This window comes from Schistocerca cancellata, chromosome 1 (genome assembly GCF_023864275.1).
Source record: "Schistocerca cancellata isolate TAMUIC-IGC-003103 chromosome 1, iqSchCanc2.1, whole genome shotgun sequence".
In the NCBI taxonomy this organism is placed as follows: domain Eukaryota; kingdom Metazoa; phylum Arthropoda; class Insecta; order Orthoptera; family Acrididae; genus Schistocerca; species Schistocerca cancellata.
The window spans coordinates 661,366,225-661,382,879 of NC_064626.1; the positions used below are offsets into that span (position 1 = coordinate 661,366,225).

Genomic DNA, 16,655 nt, shown 5'->3' on the forward strand with positions numbered 1-16,655 from the left:
TCAGTTTGTGTTAATTATATGAACATTATTTCATATAAATTATCGATGTTTAAAAATTGCACTCCAACTGCTGCTTATGGCTAGTATCTCTCTTCAGAGAGGAAAGAGAAGTCATTATTGTGAGTTGCTCAACACCCCCCACACCCCCCCGTCCCCCCAAATTGATCGTGAAGTTACAATGATGCTATCATGCTCCCCATACCTGAAATTCCCAGAATTTTTTTTTTTTTAGTATCCACTCTGTAATGTTTTGAAAACTAGCTAGGTTAGATTTTGCTGTTTTGAATGGACTATAAGACTTAACTGCTTCCTGGTTTATGAAAAAAATGTTGAAGTCAAGCAAATCATGAAAGTATCTGGGACACTATTACACTTCCACTTTAGGAAAACCCGCCATATGTCTATGGCACCCATTTTAAAAATAATTTTACATACCTGTAATAACAATTTATGTAAAATATAAGTAATGGCTTAATTAATTAGTGAGACACATCACTTGACTTAGAAAAAACATAGCAACAAAAGTACACTGTGAAAAGTCAGAATCTATCAAGCCCTGGGGCAAAATGGGCAGTGGCAATTATGCTAGTCCAGGCTTTCATTTCCAGTTATTTTGTAAGTGAAACAGATTGCATCATTGTAGAATTAACTTAACACTAAATTTAAGTGGAACTTTGTCTAAAAACATTTCGGAATATTCATATAAATATCATGGATGCAACTGTATTAAAATTAGAAGGAAAAATCAGAAAAAAAATTAGTTATTCATGGGAGTAGAGAAATTTGCAGATGAAGGAGTTTCCAAATTGGTTTATATCTCAAGTTAGTGTTGGTAGAGATCATACTTGATGACTGGAATAAATTAATAATTGCTCCTTTTACCAACCCCTGACCCAGATGAAACAGTTGCTAAAAAGTTCAAAGAAAACATAAGTCTCGTTTTTAATTATAGCTAGTGGTGACTTCAATCTACCTTAGATACTCTGGCAAAAAACGTGTTTAAAGTCTGTGATACGCATAAGAGATCATCTGAAATCATACTACATACTTTCTCCAAAAGTTATTCTGAATGGTTAGTTCAGGAGCATACTTGAAGTGTAAATAGTAGTGAAAACACAGAGTTAGAGGGCACAGTGGTTAGCACACTGGACTTGTATTCGGGACAACAGTTCAAACCCATGTCCGGCAATCCTGATTTCGATTTTCCATGAGTTCCCTAAATCGCTTCAGGAAAATGCTAGGATGGTTCCTTTGAAAGGGCGCGACTGACTTCCTTCCCTCTCCTTCCCTAATCCGATGGGACCGATGACCTCGCTATTTGGTCCCCTTCCCCCAAATTAACCAACCAAGTAGCGAAAGCATACTTGACATCTTAGCAACAAATAATCCAGAGCTAATATGGAAAATTGTGATGGACACAAGGATAATTGTCTATAAGGTTGTTGTGAGACTAAATACTGTAACATCCAAATCCACCAAAAATAAACGCAAAATGTACCTACTTAAAAATCAGTTAAAAATTCGCTTGACACTTTCCTAAGAGAAAGTCTTCACTCCTTCCAAACTAACTAAGTAAACATAGACCAGATGTGGTGTGAATTCAAAGAAATAGTACCAACGGCAATTGAGAGATATATAACGAATAAATTATTAAGATTGATGGTACTTATCTTCCAAAGTGCACAAAACAGTTCAGAACACTGTTGTGGAAGCAAAGAAAAAGGCTTTTCAAATAACAGAAAATCTCAAAGATCGGCAATATTTTACTGAAGCTCAAAATTTGGCATGACATTAATGTGAGATGCTTACTTTCTACAATGAAACTCTGCCTTGAAATCTGTTAGTGAATCTAAAGTGAGATTCTGTCAATACTTTGCAATAGCATTTGTAATGCTACTGATGGCAGTGCCACTGAAGCAGAGTTACTAAACATGGTTTTCTGAAATTTCTTCACCAGAGAAGATGAAGTAAGTATTCTGGAACTCGAATCAAGAACAGCTGCCACCATGAGTAACTTAGAAGTACGAGGGGAAGTTGGAAAATAAGTTTCCCCTGTTGACTGTGGGCATAGTTGTGTGATATGGGCGAAAGATGACACGGCATGTGAATGCGCACGTGCGAGACACCGATACACCATTGGGTAGAGGTCGACCGCGATCAAGCAGATGGCACTGTTGCAGTGCCTGCACAAAGCAGAGGCCAACTGCTCAGTCTTTTGCCTGAGCTATGGAGAAAAGATGCATTTTGGAGTCGTGGTCAAAAGCAGAAGTGAGAGTTGTTATCCGCTATGAATGGGCACGTGGAGTATCAGGCACAGAAATTCATAGCCGCCTTGTTGTGGGGTGTGTGTGTGTGTGTGTGTGTGTGTGTGTGTGTGTGTGTGTGTGTGTGTGTCTGTGTCTGTGTCTGTGTCTGTCTGTGTGTGTGTGTGTGTGTGTGTGTGTGTGTGTGTGTCTGTGTCTGTGTCTGTGTGTGATGTCGAGGCAAATGGTGCGGAGATGGTGCCAGCAATTCACTGATGGACGTCAGCAAGTGCAGGACTTACCGAGACCTGGACGGATACGCACGACCACTACAGATGCAAATGTAAGGAAGGTGGATGACATGATTAAAGCAAACTGGCATATCACAATTGATGCAGTAGCGGCAGAACTTGAAATTGGACATGAGCAAGCTTCACAAGATGATCCGCGACATTCTTCGATGCAGGAAGGTGTCAGCATGATGGATGCCCTGCCAACTGACCCTGACACACATGGAATAACGCATGGTGTTCAACCTGGAACAGCTTTGTGCATTACCATGAATCTGGCAATGTCGTTCTGTTTCGGATTGTGACGGGGGATTACACGCCCGAATCTAAGGCCGCATCCATGGAGTGGAAACATCCGTCATCACCTGTCCAAAAGAAGTACAAAAGCACTCTGTCTGCAGGTAAAATGCTACTCACCATTTTCTGGGACACCACAGGAGTTCTGCTGCTGTACTTACTGGAGGATGCAAACATCAATGTTGCATGGTACTGTGCCACTCTGTCGAAATTGAAAGAGTTGATTCGGAAAAAGTGTCCTGGCCTTTTCAGATCTGGTGTTCTGATGTTGGATGACAATGCGAGACCACATACGGCGACGGCAACGCAAAACCATATTGTGACTCTTGGTTGGAAGTGCCTACACCATCCTCCTTACAGTCTGGATCTCACACCAAGTGACTTCCATCTGTTTCCTGCTTTGAAGAACTCTCTCGGCAGAAGGCACTTTGGCAGCAATGCTGACGTCAAGCCGTTCAACGCTTCTTCCATATGCAGGGCCCTGATTTTTTTCCTGGAAGGCCTTTTTAAGCTTATAAAGTGGTATGACAAATGTCTCAATGTATTTGGAAATTATGTATAAAAATAAAGATATGTCTTATCTTTAATGTCTCATTTCCTCTTTTTTTTTTTTTTTTTCCACACACAACTCTGACCACAGTCGGCAAGGGAATCTTATTTTCCAACTCCCCCATGTATATATCCTCCTCAGAAGTAGATATCCAGACTTAATGCCATATTTTACGGACTATAAGATGCACTTTTTCTTTAAAAAATTTACCTCAAAATTTAGGTGCCTCTTATACTTGAAATTAATATAAAAAAGTCCAGTGTTTGGTTTAAAATACCTGCCAGTCTTAAAAATTGCCATATATTCGATGACACGGGAAACCTCTCTCTATCTGGCAACATTGGGTTCAACTTGCAGCAGCAGTACACCAATGCAACGAACGTAAGTAGTCAGAATTCACAAGCTTGTTAACACTGTCTCCCTCTTGTCCCACCACCATGACCACAGAACACTGTCTAGCATATGATGCATCATTGTAGTCTGTGGTATCAGTGAATTTGGATTGAAAGTGTTTTGTGTTAGCAGTAACAGTACAATATTTTTGTTAGCAGCTAGTTTTGTAAGGGAAAAAAATAAAAGGTACTCACATTATGTGGGCTACAAATTGAAAGCAGTAGCATATGCAGAAGAAAATGGAAACAGGGCAGTTGAAAGGCATTTCAGCCCTCCACCATCAGAGAAAACCATTTACGACTGGTGGGCTAGTAAAGAACAACTGAAAAAATGAGGAAGACTAAATGTGCAAATAGAGTACTGAATGTAAAATGACAAGAAGTAGATGATAACATATTGAAATGGACTCAAGGACACCATCAAAATGGCATTGGAATTAATACAAAAATAATTCAAATACACACTTGTAAGCTGGCATTACAATGGAACTTAACAGGCTTTAAGGGTGGAGTTGGTTGGTGCTACAGGTTTAAGAGGTTTAGGAAGCATCATGGACTTCACATGCAAACCAAAACCACAATATCTCACAATATGTCACAAGAGTTTGAAGACGAAATATTATCATTCCATCTTTTTATTATTCAACATCAAAAGAAAACCAGTGTGGAACTAAGCCAAATAGCGAGTATTTATGAAACTCATCTAACATTTGATGTGACAAGTAACAGAACTATTGCCACGAAAGATGCTAAAACCGTAACTTTAAAAACAATTGGAGATGAAAAAATTCACTGCACTTTTGTCCTTTCATGTTGTGCTCACAGTACTAAACTTAATTCAGTAATCATTTTAAAGTGCAGAACAATGCAAAAATCTTCTGAAATACTGCCAGGTGTAGTTGTTCATGTACATGACAAGGGTTAGATGGATGAGGCTGGTATGAAATTACAGATTAACAGAGTTTACGAGAGAAGGAAAGGTGCTTTATTGAAGAAAAGTTCTCTTCGTGTGCTATATTTGAAAAATTCTATGAAAGAGAAATTGATACAGGGAAATAATGAGCTTGCTGTTATTCCAGGAGGACTTTCTTCACAATTGGAACTTCTTGATGTCATGATAAATAAACCATTTAAACTGTATATGAGAGAGGAATGGAACAAATGGACGATGGATGAAACCAAACATGAATTCACATCTGAAGTGAGCTGTAAAATGACCTACAATCAAACGATTGTGTCAGTGGATAAAACATTCATGGTCTAGAGTCAGAGAATACATTATTGTTAAAATTTTCAAGTAGTACAGCAAAATAACGCCCTCGATGGCAGTGAAGACCATCTTATATATGATGAAGAAGAAGAAGAAGAAAGATGACAATTTTCAAGGAGTTTAATGGTCAGCTCAGTTTTATAAACAAGGAACTTTTTTTGTCTGGCTTTGCAATCTAATAATAAAAATCATAAAAATGTTGTTTTTTAAAAAATTGGTTAAAAATTAAGGTGCATCTTATAGGTCATAGCATTTTATAGACCATAAAATATGGTAAAGGCAAGCCTTACCATCTAGATGTGTACCAATTAGGTTCCTTTTAGAGTATGCTGATACAGTAGCTATGTACTTAACAATTGTATTCGACAACTGGCTCAATGAAAGATCCATACCTAAAGACTGGAAAGCTGCACAGGTTATAACAATAATCAAGCAAAACAAATAGGACTAATCCACTGAATTACAGATCTGTATCAGTGACGTCGATTTGCAGTAGGATTTTGGAATGTGTACTGTGTTCACCCATCACGAATTACCTTGAAGAAAACAATTTATTGACAGATAGTTACTGTGCATTCAGAAGTCTTGTTCTTGTGATACATGACTAGCTCTTTACTCATATGAAGTAATGAGTACTATTGACAGGGAATCTCAAGTTAATCTCATATTTCTAGATTTCTAGAAGGCTTTTGAGACTGTGCCTCAAAAGCAAATTATTATCAGATTGCATGCCTGTGCGACTGAATTCATGATTTCTTGTCAGAATGATCACAGTTCATACTAACTGATGGAAAATCATTGAGTAAAACAGGTATGAAATCTGGTGCACCCCAAGGAGGTGTTTTAGGCCTTGTGCTGTTCCAGATCTATATAAACGATTTAGGAGACAATTTGAGGAGCCCATTAGATTGTTTGCAGATTATGCACTGTCTAATGAAGGTATCAGAAGATCGAAACTAATTGCAAAATGATTTATACACAATATATGTGTGGTGCAAAATGTTACAATTGGCTCTTAAATAATCAAAAGTGTAGGGTCAGCCACATGGGTACTAAAAGGAATCCATTACATTTCAGTTATTTTATGAACCACACTAATTTAAAGTCTGACAGTTCAGCTAAGTACTTAGGGGCTACAAATATGAGTAACTTGAGTTTGAACAATCACATACATAATGTTATGTGTGGAAAGTGAACCAAAAACTGTTTTATTGACAAAACACTGATAATATGCAACAGATGTGCTAAAGAGACTACTACCTACTTATCTGTTCTCTTCTGGAGTATTAGTGTGCAGTATGGGATATATGTCAGATAGGATTGACGGAGGACAATGAAAAAGTTCAAAGAAGGGCAGCTCATTTTCTGTTATTGTGAAATAGGGCAAAGTGTTTAATGTATACGGTATAAGTTGGGGTGTCAATCATTAAAATATAGGCATTTTTCATTGTGGCAAGTCTTTTCACAAAATTTCAATCACCAACTTCCTCCTCCATATTCACCCTCCTATGTAGGGAGAAATGATCATTGTAATGAAATAAGAGAACTCGGAGATTGCACCAAAAAGTTTGAGTATTGGTCTGGAACTGTAGAGAAATAGTTTGTAGGTTGTTTGATGAAACCTCTGCCAGGCACTTATTGTGAACCGCTGAGTAGTCTTTAGGTATAGAAAGGAGTAGCTGGTAAGCAGTAGGAATGGAGAACATAATTGAACCTGCCATGTGGTTGATGAATGAGAGAGAAAAACTGTAAAGCTACTGGTGATTAGTGTTGCAAATTGTTTCTCTTTTTCAGAAATTGTCATCATCTTAGTACCTATGCCTAACACTGTGACCAGAAATTGAATATAGTTATTAAGTCTCGGTCCGGCGCACAGTTTTAATCTGCCAGGAAGTTTCAGATTAGCGCACACTCCGCTGTAGAGTGAAAATTTCATTCTAGAAATATAGTTATTGTTTCACTGTAAACAGAGTTGTGGCTCAATAGATCAAGTAATATCTTGTATTGTAAAAGTGTGTAAAATGCTGGTACTTAAAATTTAAAAAAAATAATTGTTTCATCTCTTAGGAGAAGGGTACAACTCCTCTTCATGTAGCTGCAAAAGAGGGACAGACCTGCCAGGGAGAGCTGCTTATTGCGTGGGGAGCTGATCCTATGGCTCCAGATGCACATGAACAGACACCAGTTGACTATGCAAGGTACGTGCATTGATATAGACAGAAATTGTATAAAATAAATGGAGCGCACATATAGGATTTTATTCAGTGGAAAAGTGCATGATTGTTGCTGATAGATCTCCTACAGTGATATTCATTCTATTAGCTATGTCTCATTTCCTAAGTAAATAGGAAAATATTCTGTAAACTACACAGTGTTGGAAGATGTTTTCAGGCAAACAAATAGTAATTGAGTTGTTGTTTGGCTTCCAGTCTGAAGACTCATTTGGTGCAGCTCTCCACATTAGTCATCCTGTGTAGGCCTCTTAATCTCAGTATAATGACTGCAGCCTACACCAATTTTAACTTGCTTACTGAATTTATGCCTTAATCTCCTTCTACAAGTTTTGCTACCATTAATGGGTGCCTGCAGAAATTTATACATGGGGGGGGATTCAGACTTCAAAATTGTCATTTTTTGGGTATAAATGAGTTGGTCAGTTTCGAGAATCTGTTGTATTTTCTCCCTGTGATCAGCCACAGTGATACAACTGCCTAAATGAGAGGTTTTGTGGAATCGTAGGAAACCATTTCTAGAACTGTGTGAGAATTCTGTAATGAATAAAAATTCTCTGCTCTAGATTTCGGGAGCGGGAAACAGAGTCCCCTCATGTCCGCCCTAGCAGATGCCTATTGTGTGTCCTATCAATCGATCCATTCTTTTAGTTAAGTTGTGACATACATTTCTTTTTGCCCCAGTTGGATTGCATGCCAGCTCATTAGTTGTTAGATTTACCCATGTAACTTCTAATATTCTTCAGTAACACTTCATTGGAAAAGCTCCTATTCTCTTCTTATCTGAACTGCTTATTGTCCATGTTTCAGTCCACACAAATATCTTCAGAACAGACATCCTATCACTTCAGTGTTAACAAATTTCTCTTTTTCAGAAGTGTTTTCTTTGCTGTTTCCAGTCTGCATTTTATATGCTATCTACTTTGGCCATCGTGTTTTATCTTGCTGCCCACATAAAAAATTCATCTACTACTTTTGGTGCCTCATTTCCTAATCTAATTCTATCAGCATTACTTGATTTAATAGGTCCACATTCCAGCACCGTTGTATTACTTTTGTTGATATTTGTCTTACGACGTCTTTTCAGGTCACTAACTGTTCTGTTTAGCAACTTTTCTAAGTGCTGTGTGGTCTCTGACCAAATTACAGTGTCATCAGCAAACCTCAAAGCTTTTATTTATTCTTCTGTAATGGCAGTTAATTTCCAAAATTTTACTTGGTTTCCATTACATCTTCCTCAATTTACATCTGACTCTCATAACAGCAGTCTGTTTTCTGTACAAGTTGTAAGTAACCTTTCACTCTTTGTATTTTACACCAGCTCCTTCAGAATTTCAAAGAGTGTATTCCAGTCAACATTGTCAATAGCTTTCTTTACATCTACAAATGCTGTATATATAGATTTGGCTTTCATCAGTGTATCATAAGCTCATTACGGCCTCGTGTGTTCCTAAACTTCTCAGAGACTGCTTTCTACCAGGTTCTCCATTCTTCAGTAAATAATTAATGTCAGTGTTTTGTAACTATGACTTATTGACTGTTTGGTGAACAGCGGTAGAATAGGGAGGTGGGCATAAAATATAATGGAAACTGATTAATAATTGCTGTTTGAATAATTAAAAAAAAATTGGAAAGAATAATTGGAAGAAATTGGATGGTACAAATGTCCTGAGTGAACTGTAACTGGCACTAATATCAGCAGACCTTCAATATTCAATACACTTAAGACCAACATTCATCATTTAAATTTACATACTTCTCATTATTACCATTGTGCATAGAGCTGGTTATTAGGATGCTGTTACTGGATCACCCTTCCTCTGCTCACGCAAAATCCTTGTCTGCTTCGATCCTCTTGATGCAGGATACTCGGTGCGGGTGAAATGATGAACAGATAGGGTTCTGTATATAAATATCCATATACAAACTTTGTCTCCCAAATTATTTTTGTAACACTTATTTAATGTACGGTTAGAATACACAGTTTTGAATAATACTAAAATGGTGCAACTCGCCATATGTCCGTCCACTACCACTTATAGAGTCAAACAGGTGAAGATTCAGAAATTAATCAATTGAAGAGCGTATCTCTACATTTTTTGTATCCCAACATTATCACTGGTACAAAATATAACTTATATACAAGAATGAGAGAATAATAATAATAATAATAATAATAAAAACAACACGTTCCCACATACAAGTATGCGCCACAAAATGTGCTGGAGAATGATGAATACAAATTATACTGGAACAGAACCATTATAACAGATAAAACAACACCGCATAACAAACCTGACATCATATTCACCAATAAAAAGAAGAAATTAACACAACTAATCGAAATATCTATACCCAATACAACAAATATACAAAAGAAAACAGGAGAAAAAATTGAAAAATACATCCAACTGGCTGAGGAAGTAAAGGACATGTGGCATCAGGATAAAGTTGACATTATACCAATTATACTATCAACTACAGGAGTCATACCACACAATATCCACCAGTACATCAATGCAATACAGCTACATCCAAACTTATATATACAACTACAGAAATCCATAATTATTGATACATGTTCAACCACCCGAAAGTTCCTAAATGCAATGTAACATAGACCGTACAGTTAAAATGAAGTCACGCTTGATCAGGTTCTGCGTCACTTTCCATTTTTGACCAGCATAACGTCTGAGAAAAGAAAGAAAGAATAATAATAATAATAATAATAATAATAATAATAATAATAATAGCCCCTGGAAAAGGTAAAATAGCAAATTTCTGGCTAAAGTAGTTCACCTCAACACATTCACATCTAGCTAAATTATTTAACAATTACATTGCAGACCCATACACAGTCCCTGATACACTTACCCAAGGAATAACTTATCTGAAACATAAAGATAAAGCAGACCCAGCAAACCCAGCAAAATATTGACCCATAACATGCCTGCCAACAATATACAAAATATTAACTTCAGTCATTACACAGAAATTAATGACACATAGAACGCAGAACAAAATTATAAATGAAGAACGAAAAGGCTTCTGTAAGGGAGCACGAGGATGTAAAGAGCAACTGATAATAGATGCAGAAGTGACATATCAAGCTAAAACTAAACAAAGGTCGCTACACTATGCATACATTGATTACCAAAACGTTTTTGATAGTGTACCCCACTCTTGGTTACTACAGATATTGGAAATGTACAAAGTAGATCCTAAATTGATACAGTTCCTAAACGTAATAATGGAAAAATTGGAGAACCACACTTAATAACCAAACAAATTCAAATAATATCACATCACAGCCAATACAGATTAAGCGTGGAATATACCAAGGAGACTCATTAAGTCCTTTCTGGTTCTGCCTTGCTCTGAACCAACTATCCAACATGCTAAATAATACAAATTATGGGTATAATATTACTGGAACATACCAACAGAAAATCACATTTGCTATACATGGATGATCTAAAACTACTGGCAGCAACAAATCAACAACTCAACCAATTACTAAAGATAACAGAAGTATTCAGCAATGATATAAATATGGCTTTTGGAACAGACAAATGTAAGAAAAATGGCATAGTCAAGGGAAAACACACTAAACAGGATTACATATTGGATAACCACAGCGACTGCATAGAAACAATGGAAAAAACAGATGCCTATAAATATCTAGGATACAGACAAAAAATAGGAATAGATAATACAAATATTAAAGAAGAACTAAAAGAAAAATATAGACAAAGACTAACAAAAATACTGAAAACAGAATTGACAGCAAGAAACAAGACAAAAGCTATAAATACTTATGCTATACCAATATTGACCTACTCATTTGGAGTAGTGAAATGGAGTAACACAGACCTAGAAGCACTCAGTACACTTACACGATCATAATGCCACAAATATAGAATACATCACATACATTCAGCAACAGAAAGATTCACATTTAGCAGAAAGGAAGGAGGAAGGGAGTTTATCGACATACAAAACCTATATTATGGACATGTAGACAATTTTCTTAAATTCTTTATAGAACGAGCAGAAACTAGCAAAATACACAAAGCAATCACTCATATAAATACATCGGCTACACCATTGCAATTTCATAACCACTTCTACAACCCTTTAGATCACATAACATCAACAGATACGAAGAAAGTAAATTGGAAAAAGAAAACACTACATGGCAAGCACCCGTATCATCTAACACAGCCACACATCGATCAAGACGCATCCAACACATGGCTAAGAAAAGGCAATATATACAGTGAGACGGAAGGATTCATGATTGCAATACAGGATCAAACGATAAACATCAGATATTACAGCAAGCATATTATTAAAGATCCCAATGCCACAACAGATAAATGCAGACTTTGCAAACAACAAATAGAAACAGTAGATCACATCACAAGCGGATTTACAATACTAGCAGATACAGAATACACCAGAAGACATGACAATGTAGCAAAAGTAATACATCAACAACTTGCCATACAACATAAAATAATAAAACAACACGTTCCCACATACAAGTATGCACCACAAAATGTACTGGAGAATGATGAATACAAATTATACTGGAACAGAACGATTATAACAGATAAAACAGCACCACATAACAAACCTGACATCATACTCACCAATAAAAAGAAGAAATTAACACAATTAATCGAAATATCCGTACCCAATACAACAAATATACAGAAGAAAACAGGGGAAAAAATTGAAAAATACATCCAACTGGCTGAGGAAGTCAAGGACATGTGGCATCAGGATAAAGTTGACATTATACCAATTATACTATCAACTACAGGAGTCATACCACACAATATCCACCAGTACATCAACGCAATACAGCTACATCCAAATGTACAGAAATCTGTAATTATTGATACATGTTCAATTACCTGAAAGTTCCTAAATGCAATGTAACATAGACCGTACAGTTAAAAGGAAGTCACGCTTGATCAAGATCCGCGTCACTTTTCATTTTTGACCAGACATAACGTCTGAGAAAGGAAAGAAATAATAATATGATCTATTACAATTGCAGCCAACTGTGCACTGACATCATACAGAGGTGCACAGTGTCTTGGCTTATTTCACTTTTTGAGGATGGATAACGCTGGCTGATATGGACATAGCCTTTATTTTTCAGCTATTAGATTTATCCTGTGTGGTTATCAGTTTATAAGGGCATGTCAGCTTTCCTTAACACACACACACACACACACACACACACACACACACACACACACAAACAAGTTTTCTTAGGTAACAAAGTGCTTGCTGTAACTGCATAGTCCCATTATTGTCAGTAAGTATCTGCCTAGTGTTTAGTTTGCGAAGCCTGCGCGCACAGATCAATGTCCATTACCATCCTAGTTTGCAGTCTCATGTGTAATACAAAGTCAGTGTGTCCGTTTTCTGTATTCACACTACCCTTTACTGCACAAATTCATGTAGCTCATGTTCAGTGACTTGATGTTTTGTGAAATCTTCGATGCGGCGACAACTGGTTTCCATAACAGTGGCCCGAGGAATTTATTTCACCTTGTCACTCACACTTTGTCAGTGGAGACACCAGCCGTACATCAGACATCCATTGACAAGGTAAGTTCCTTGCCGCTCTTACGACGTTGTTGAGCACAGAAAATTCATGTTACATGAAATATTGTCATCTTTAGTTTACTTTGTGCACTCCCATGTATTAACACACACATTTAACACGTTGCAGGCAGTTTTTGTATGTTTTAGCATTTTGTTTTTGAGTGTCTTTCATGCCGTTGTATTACACAGAGTTTCTGTGGCGTCCTTTCCACATACTATAGAGAAAAATATACAACTACAGAAATAAACTTATGCTATTCATTTGCTGACATGCCATTATTGTTGCTTGTATACTTTATAATCTGATTTTCCTTTTGTTTTAGTACATTTTGCTAAATATAATTTCGTTACATTGTTCAATTCAAATTATATGAGTACACTTTTTACTCTTGTTTGGTTCTACATTATTCACATAACATTCATACAATAATGGATTCTGTTTCCTTTTATGGCATAAATTGGCATACATCTCATTCAAATTCACAGTGGCTTCTTGTCTGAGTATATTTGTCAATTTCAAAGAATAAAGAAGAAAACTATAGTCGCTACAATAGATTCTACGCACTGCTCAAATAACTACGCATGGCCTTTCCTGTCTAGCATTCTCCAAAAAGGATCTACTCACTACAGGGTGATGAAAGTTCATGGAAAGGGATTTATGTGCTGAGTTATGTCTCGTTGCCAGTCTTAACTGTGTTCCCCAGAACAAAATATTTTGTTGCAAATCTGACGATGCCAGTTGTATCGAATACTTATTCAGTGTTCATTTATTTTATTTATTTATTTATTTCATGTTCCGTAGATCCAGTTAGTGAGTCAATCACAAGGATATGGAACGTGTCAAATTGTACAGGTTTTAATTTAAACTTACAATAAATACAAGGGCAATTCAATGCCAAATTGTACATAGTTTAAGTAAGACATACTATAAATACATCTAAAAACAAAGATGATGTGACTTACCAAACGAAAGTGCTGGCAGGTCGATAGACACACAAACAAACACAAACATACACACAAAATTCAAGCTTTCGCAACCAACGGTTGCTTCGTCAGGAAAGAGGGAAGGAGAAAGAAAGACGAAAGGATGTGGGTTTTAAGGGAGAGGGTAAGGAGTCATTCCAATCCCGGGAGGGGAAATACTTACCTTAGGAAAGCGGAAAGACTCACCTTAGGGGGGAAAAGGGACAGGTATACACTCGCGCGCGCACGCACACACAACACACACACACACACACACACACACACACACACACACACACACACATATTCATCCACACATACACAGACATAAGCAGACATTTGTAAAGGCAAAGGCCCTAGACCCTAAGGTAAGTCTTTCCGCTCCCGGGATTGGAATGACTCCTTACCCTCTCCCTTAAAACCCACATCCTTTCGTCTTTCCCTCTCATTCCCTCTTTCCTGACAAAGCAACCGTTGGTTGCGAAAGCTTGAATTTTGTGTGTATGTTTGTATGTCTATCGACCTGCCAGCACTTTTGTTTGGTAAGTCACATCATCTTTGTTTTTAGATATATTTTTCCCACGTGGAATGTTTCCCTCTATTATATTCATACTATAAATACAGTAATAGATACAATGTCAGCTAGATAACATAACAACCATTTAACAGAAAAAGGAGTTTCAAATAGAGGTTAAAGATAAGAGAACAAAGTTAAATCAGATATTAGGCCTACAAGAGTAAATACAGGTACAGCCAATTTGTTGTTACAAAAAGTGTGCTAATGCTCAAATGCACAATAAAATCAATTGAACTACTTCTAGACACAATAAGTTTAGTGATGGTACACATTTTCTTTCAGATATTCATCCACAGTATAAAAAGATTTCTCTGTCAGGTAATCTTTGAGAACTTGTTTAAATTTTGGCAGTTCTGTATGAACACATTTGATATGTTGTGGTAGAGCATTGAACAGCTTAATGCTGGGGTAGTGAACTCCTTTATATACCAGAGTAAGACGTTTCATTTCGAAATGTAGATTGTTTTTGTTTCTGGTGTTATAGCCATGGAATTTACTGTTGTCTTGGTAGATAGAATAATTTTTACACACCAAGATCAGCAAGGAAAAAATATACTGTGAGGCAGTTGTTAGGACACCTATCGTCCGAAAAAAGTGCCTACAAGTGTGTCTTTGATGGACCCCACACATTATTCTGATTGCTTTTTTTTTTTTTTTTTGAATGGTGAAAACTTTTTTTGCAAGTGGTTGGTTCCCCCAGAATATGATAGCATATGACATCAGTGAGTGGAAATAGTCAAAGTAGGTAACCTTAATGGTGTCAACTTCAGCCACTGAAGAAATTACCCGTAATGCAAATGTTGCTGAGCTAAGTTTTTTACATAGATGAAGAAATGTGAACTAACCAATTACATTTACTGTCTATGTAAGCACCCAGGAGTTTTGTATCATCAACTTTCTGTATTGGTTGATCTCTACATTTTATGTTAATTTCATCGAGATTACTTTGTGATGTATGGAACCTCATATAATGAGTTTTATCTGCATTGAGTGAGAGACCATTTGAGGAGAACCAATTTAATGTGTCATTGAAAACAATATTTGTAGCTTGTTCAAGATCATGATCAATCACATCGTCAATTAGAATTGTGGTATCATCGGCAAACAGGGTAAATTTGCTGTTTGTCTCAGAACAAAGAGGAAGATAATTAATAAAGATGAGGAAAAGGAGTGGGCCCAAAACGGTGCCTTGAGGCACACCACACGTTATTGTGCCCCATTCAGATGAGGCAGGTTCTCCAGAAGAGCCATTTAGCATTACAGTCTGCTTCCGATCCTGTAGATATTATTGTAGCCACAAGCCAACAGTACCACCTAAACCATAGTATTCTGCCTTTTTCAAAAGAATTTGGTGGTTTACACAGTCAAAGGCTTTCGTAAGATCACAAAAAATACCCACACGAGACATTTTTTTGTTAATGGCTTCCAAAACTTGGTTGCTGAAAGAGAATATTGCCTGTTCAGTACAAAGACCGGCACGAAAACCAAACTGATTTTTGCTTAAGATACTGTGGAAGTTGAGATGATCTACAATCCTCCTGTGCATGAGTTTTTCTAGAATTTTCGAGAAGGTAGTTAATAGGGATATTGGGCGATAGTTTGTAACAATACTTTTATCACCTTTTTTAAAGAGAGGAATCACTACAGCCAACTTTAGTCTGTCAGGGACAATCCCTTCTTGTAGGGATGTATTGTATATGTTGCATAAGACGGGACTAAGAAATTTATAACAGTGTTTCAGTATTTTACTAGAAATATTGTCCACACCAGCAGAATTTTTATTTTTTAATGATCTAATTACTCTTATGACTTCGCTTACAGTAACTGGAGGTAAAGATAACTGTGGGATTCTGTTGTTAATAGCTTTCTGTAGGAGGGACAATGATTCTTCCATAGATCCATTACAGCCTGTCTTATCTGCTGCTCTCAAAAAGTGGTTATTAAATAGTATTTCTGCAGCCAACTCAGGTTTCTTTATGATACTGTCCCCTGTTTTAATCTCTACCTGAGACATGTTCCCTGTTGTCCTGCCAGTTTCCCTCTTTATTACATTCCATATAGTTTTAATTTTATTTTCTGAGCTTTCAATTTCTGATTTTATGCACATACTTTTAGATTTATTTATAACCTTCTTGAGAATGCTACAGCAAAGTTTGTAGTGTTGTCGTTTCTTTGGATCATTAAAAGTCCTGAGAGAACTGTATAACATCCTCTTTG

General features: G+C 36.8%; 1 protein-coding gene across 1 annotated transcript in view; it reads left to right on the forward strand.

Annotated features, from left to right (window-relative positions):
- The window catches only part of LOC126183679 (ARF GTPase-activating protein GIT1), a 288,183-nt gene that overhangs the window by 94,067 nt on the left and 177,461 nt on the right, over positions 1-16,655 (forward strand). Inside the window, exon 4 of the mRNA XM_049925857.1 lies at positions 7,110-7,240. Coding sequence (XP_049781814.1) covers positions 7,110-7,240 — 131 coding nt within the window. The remainder of the gene's footprint in view (positions 1-7,109; positions 7,241-16,655) is intronic.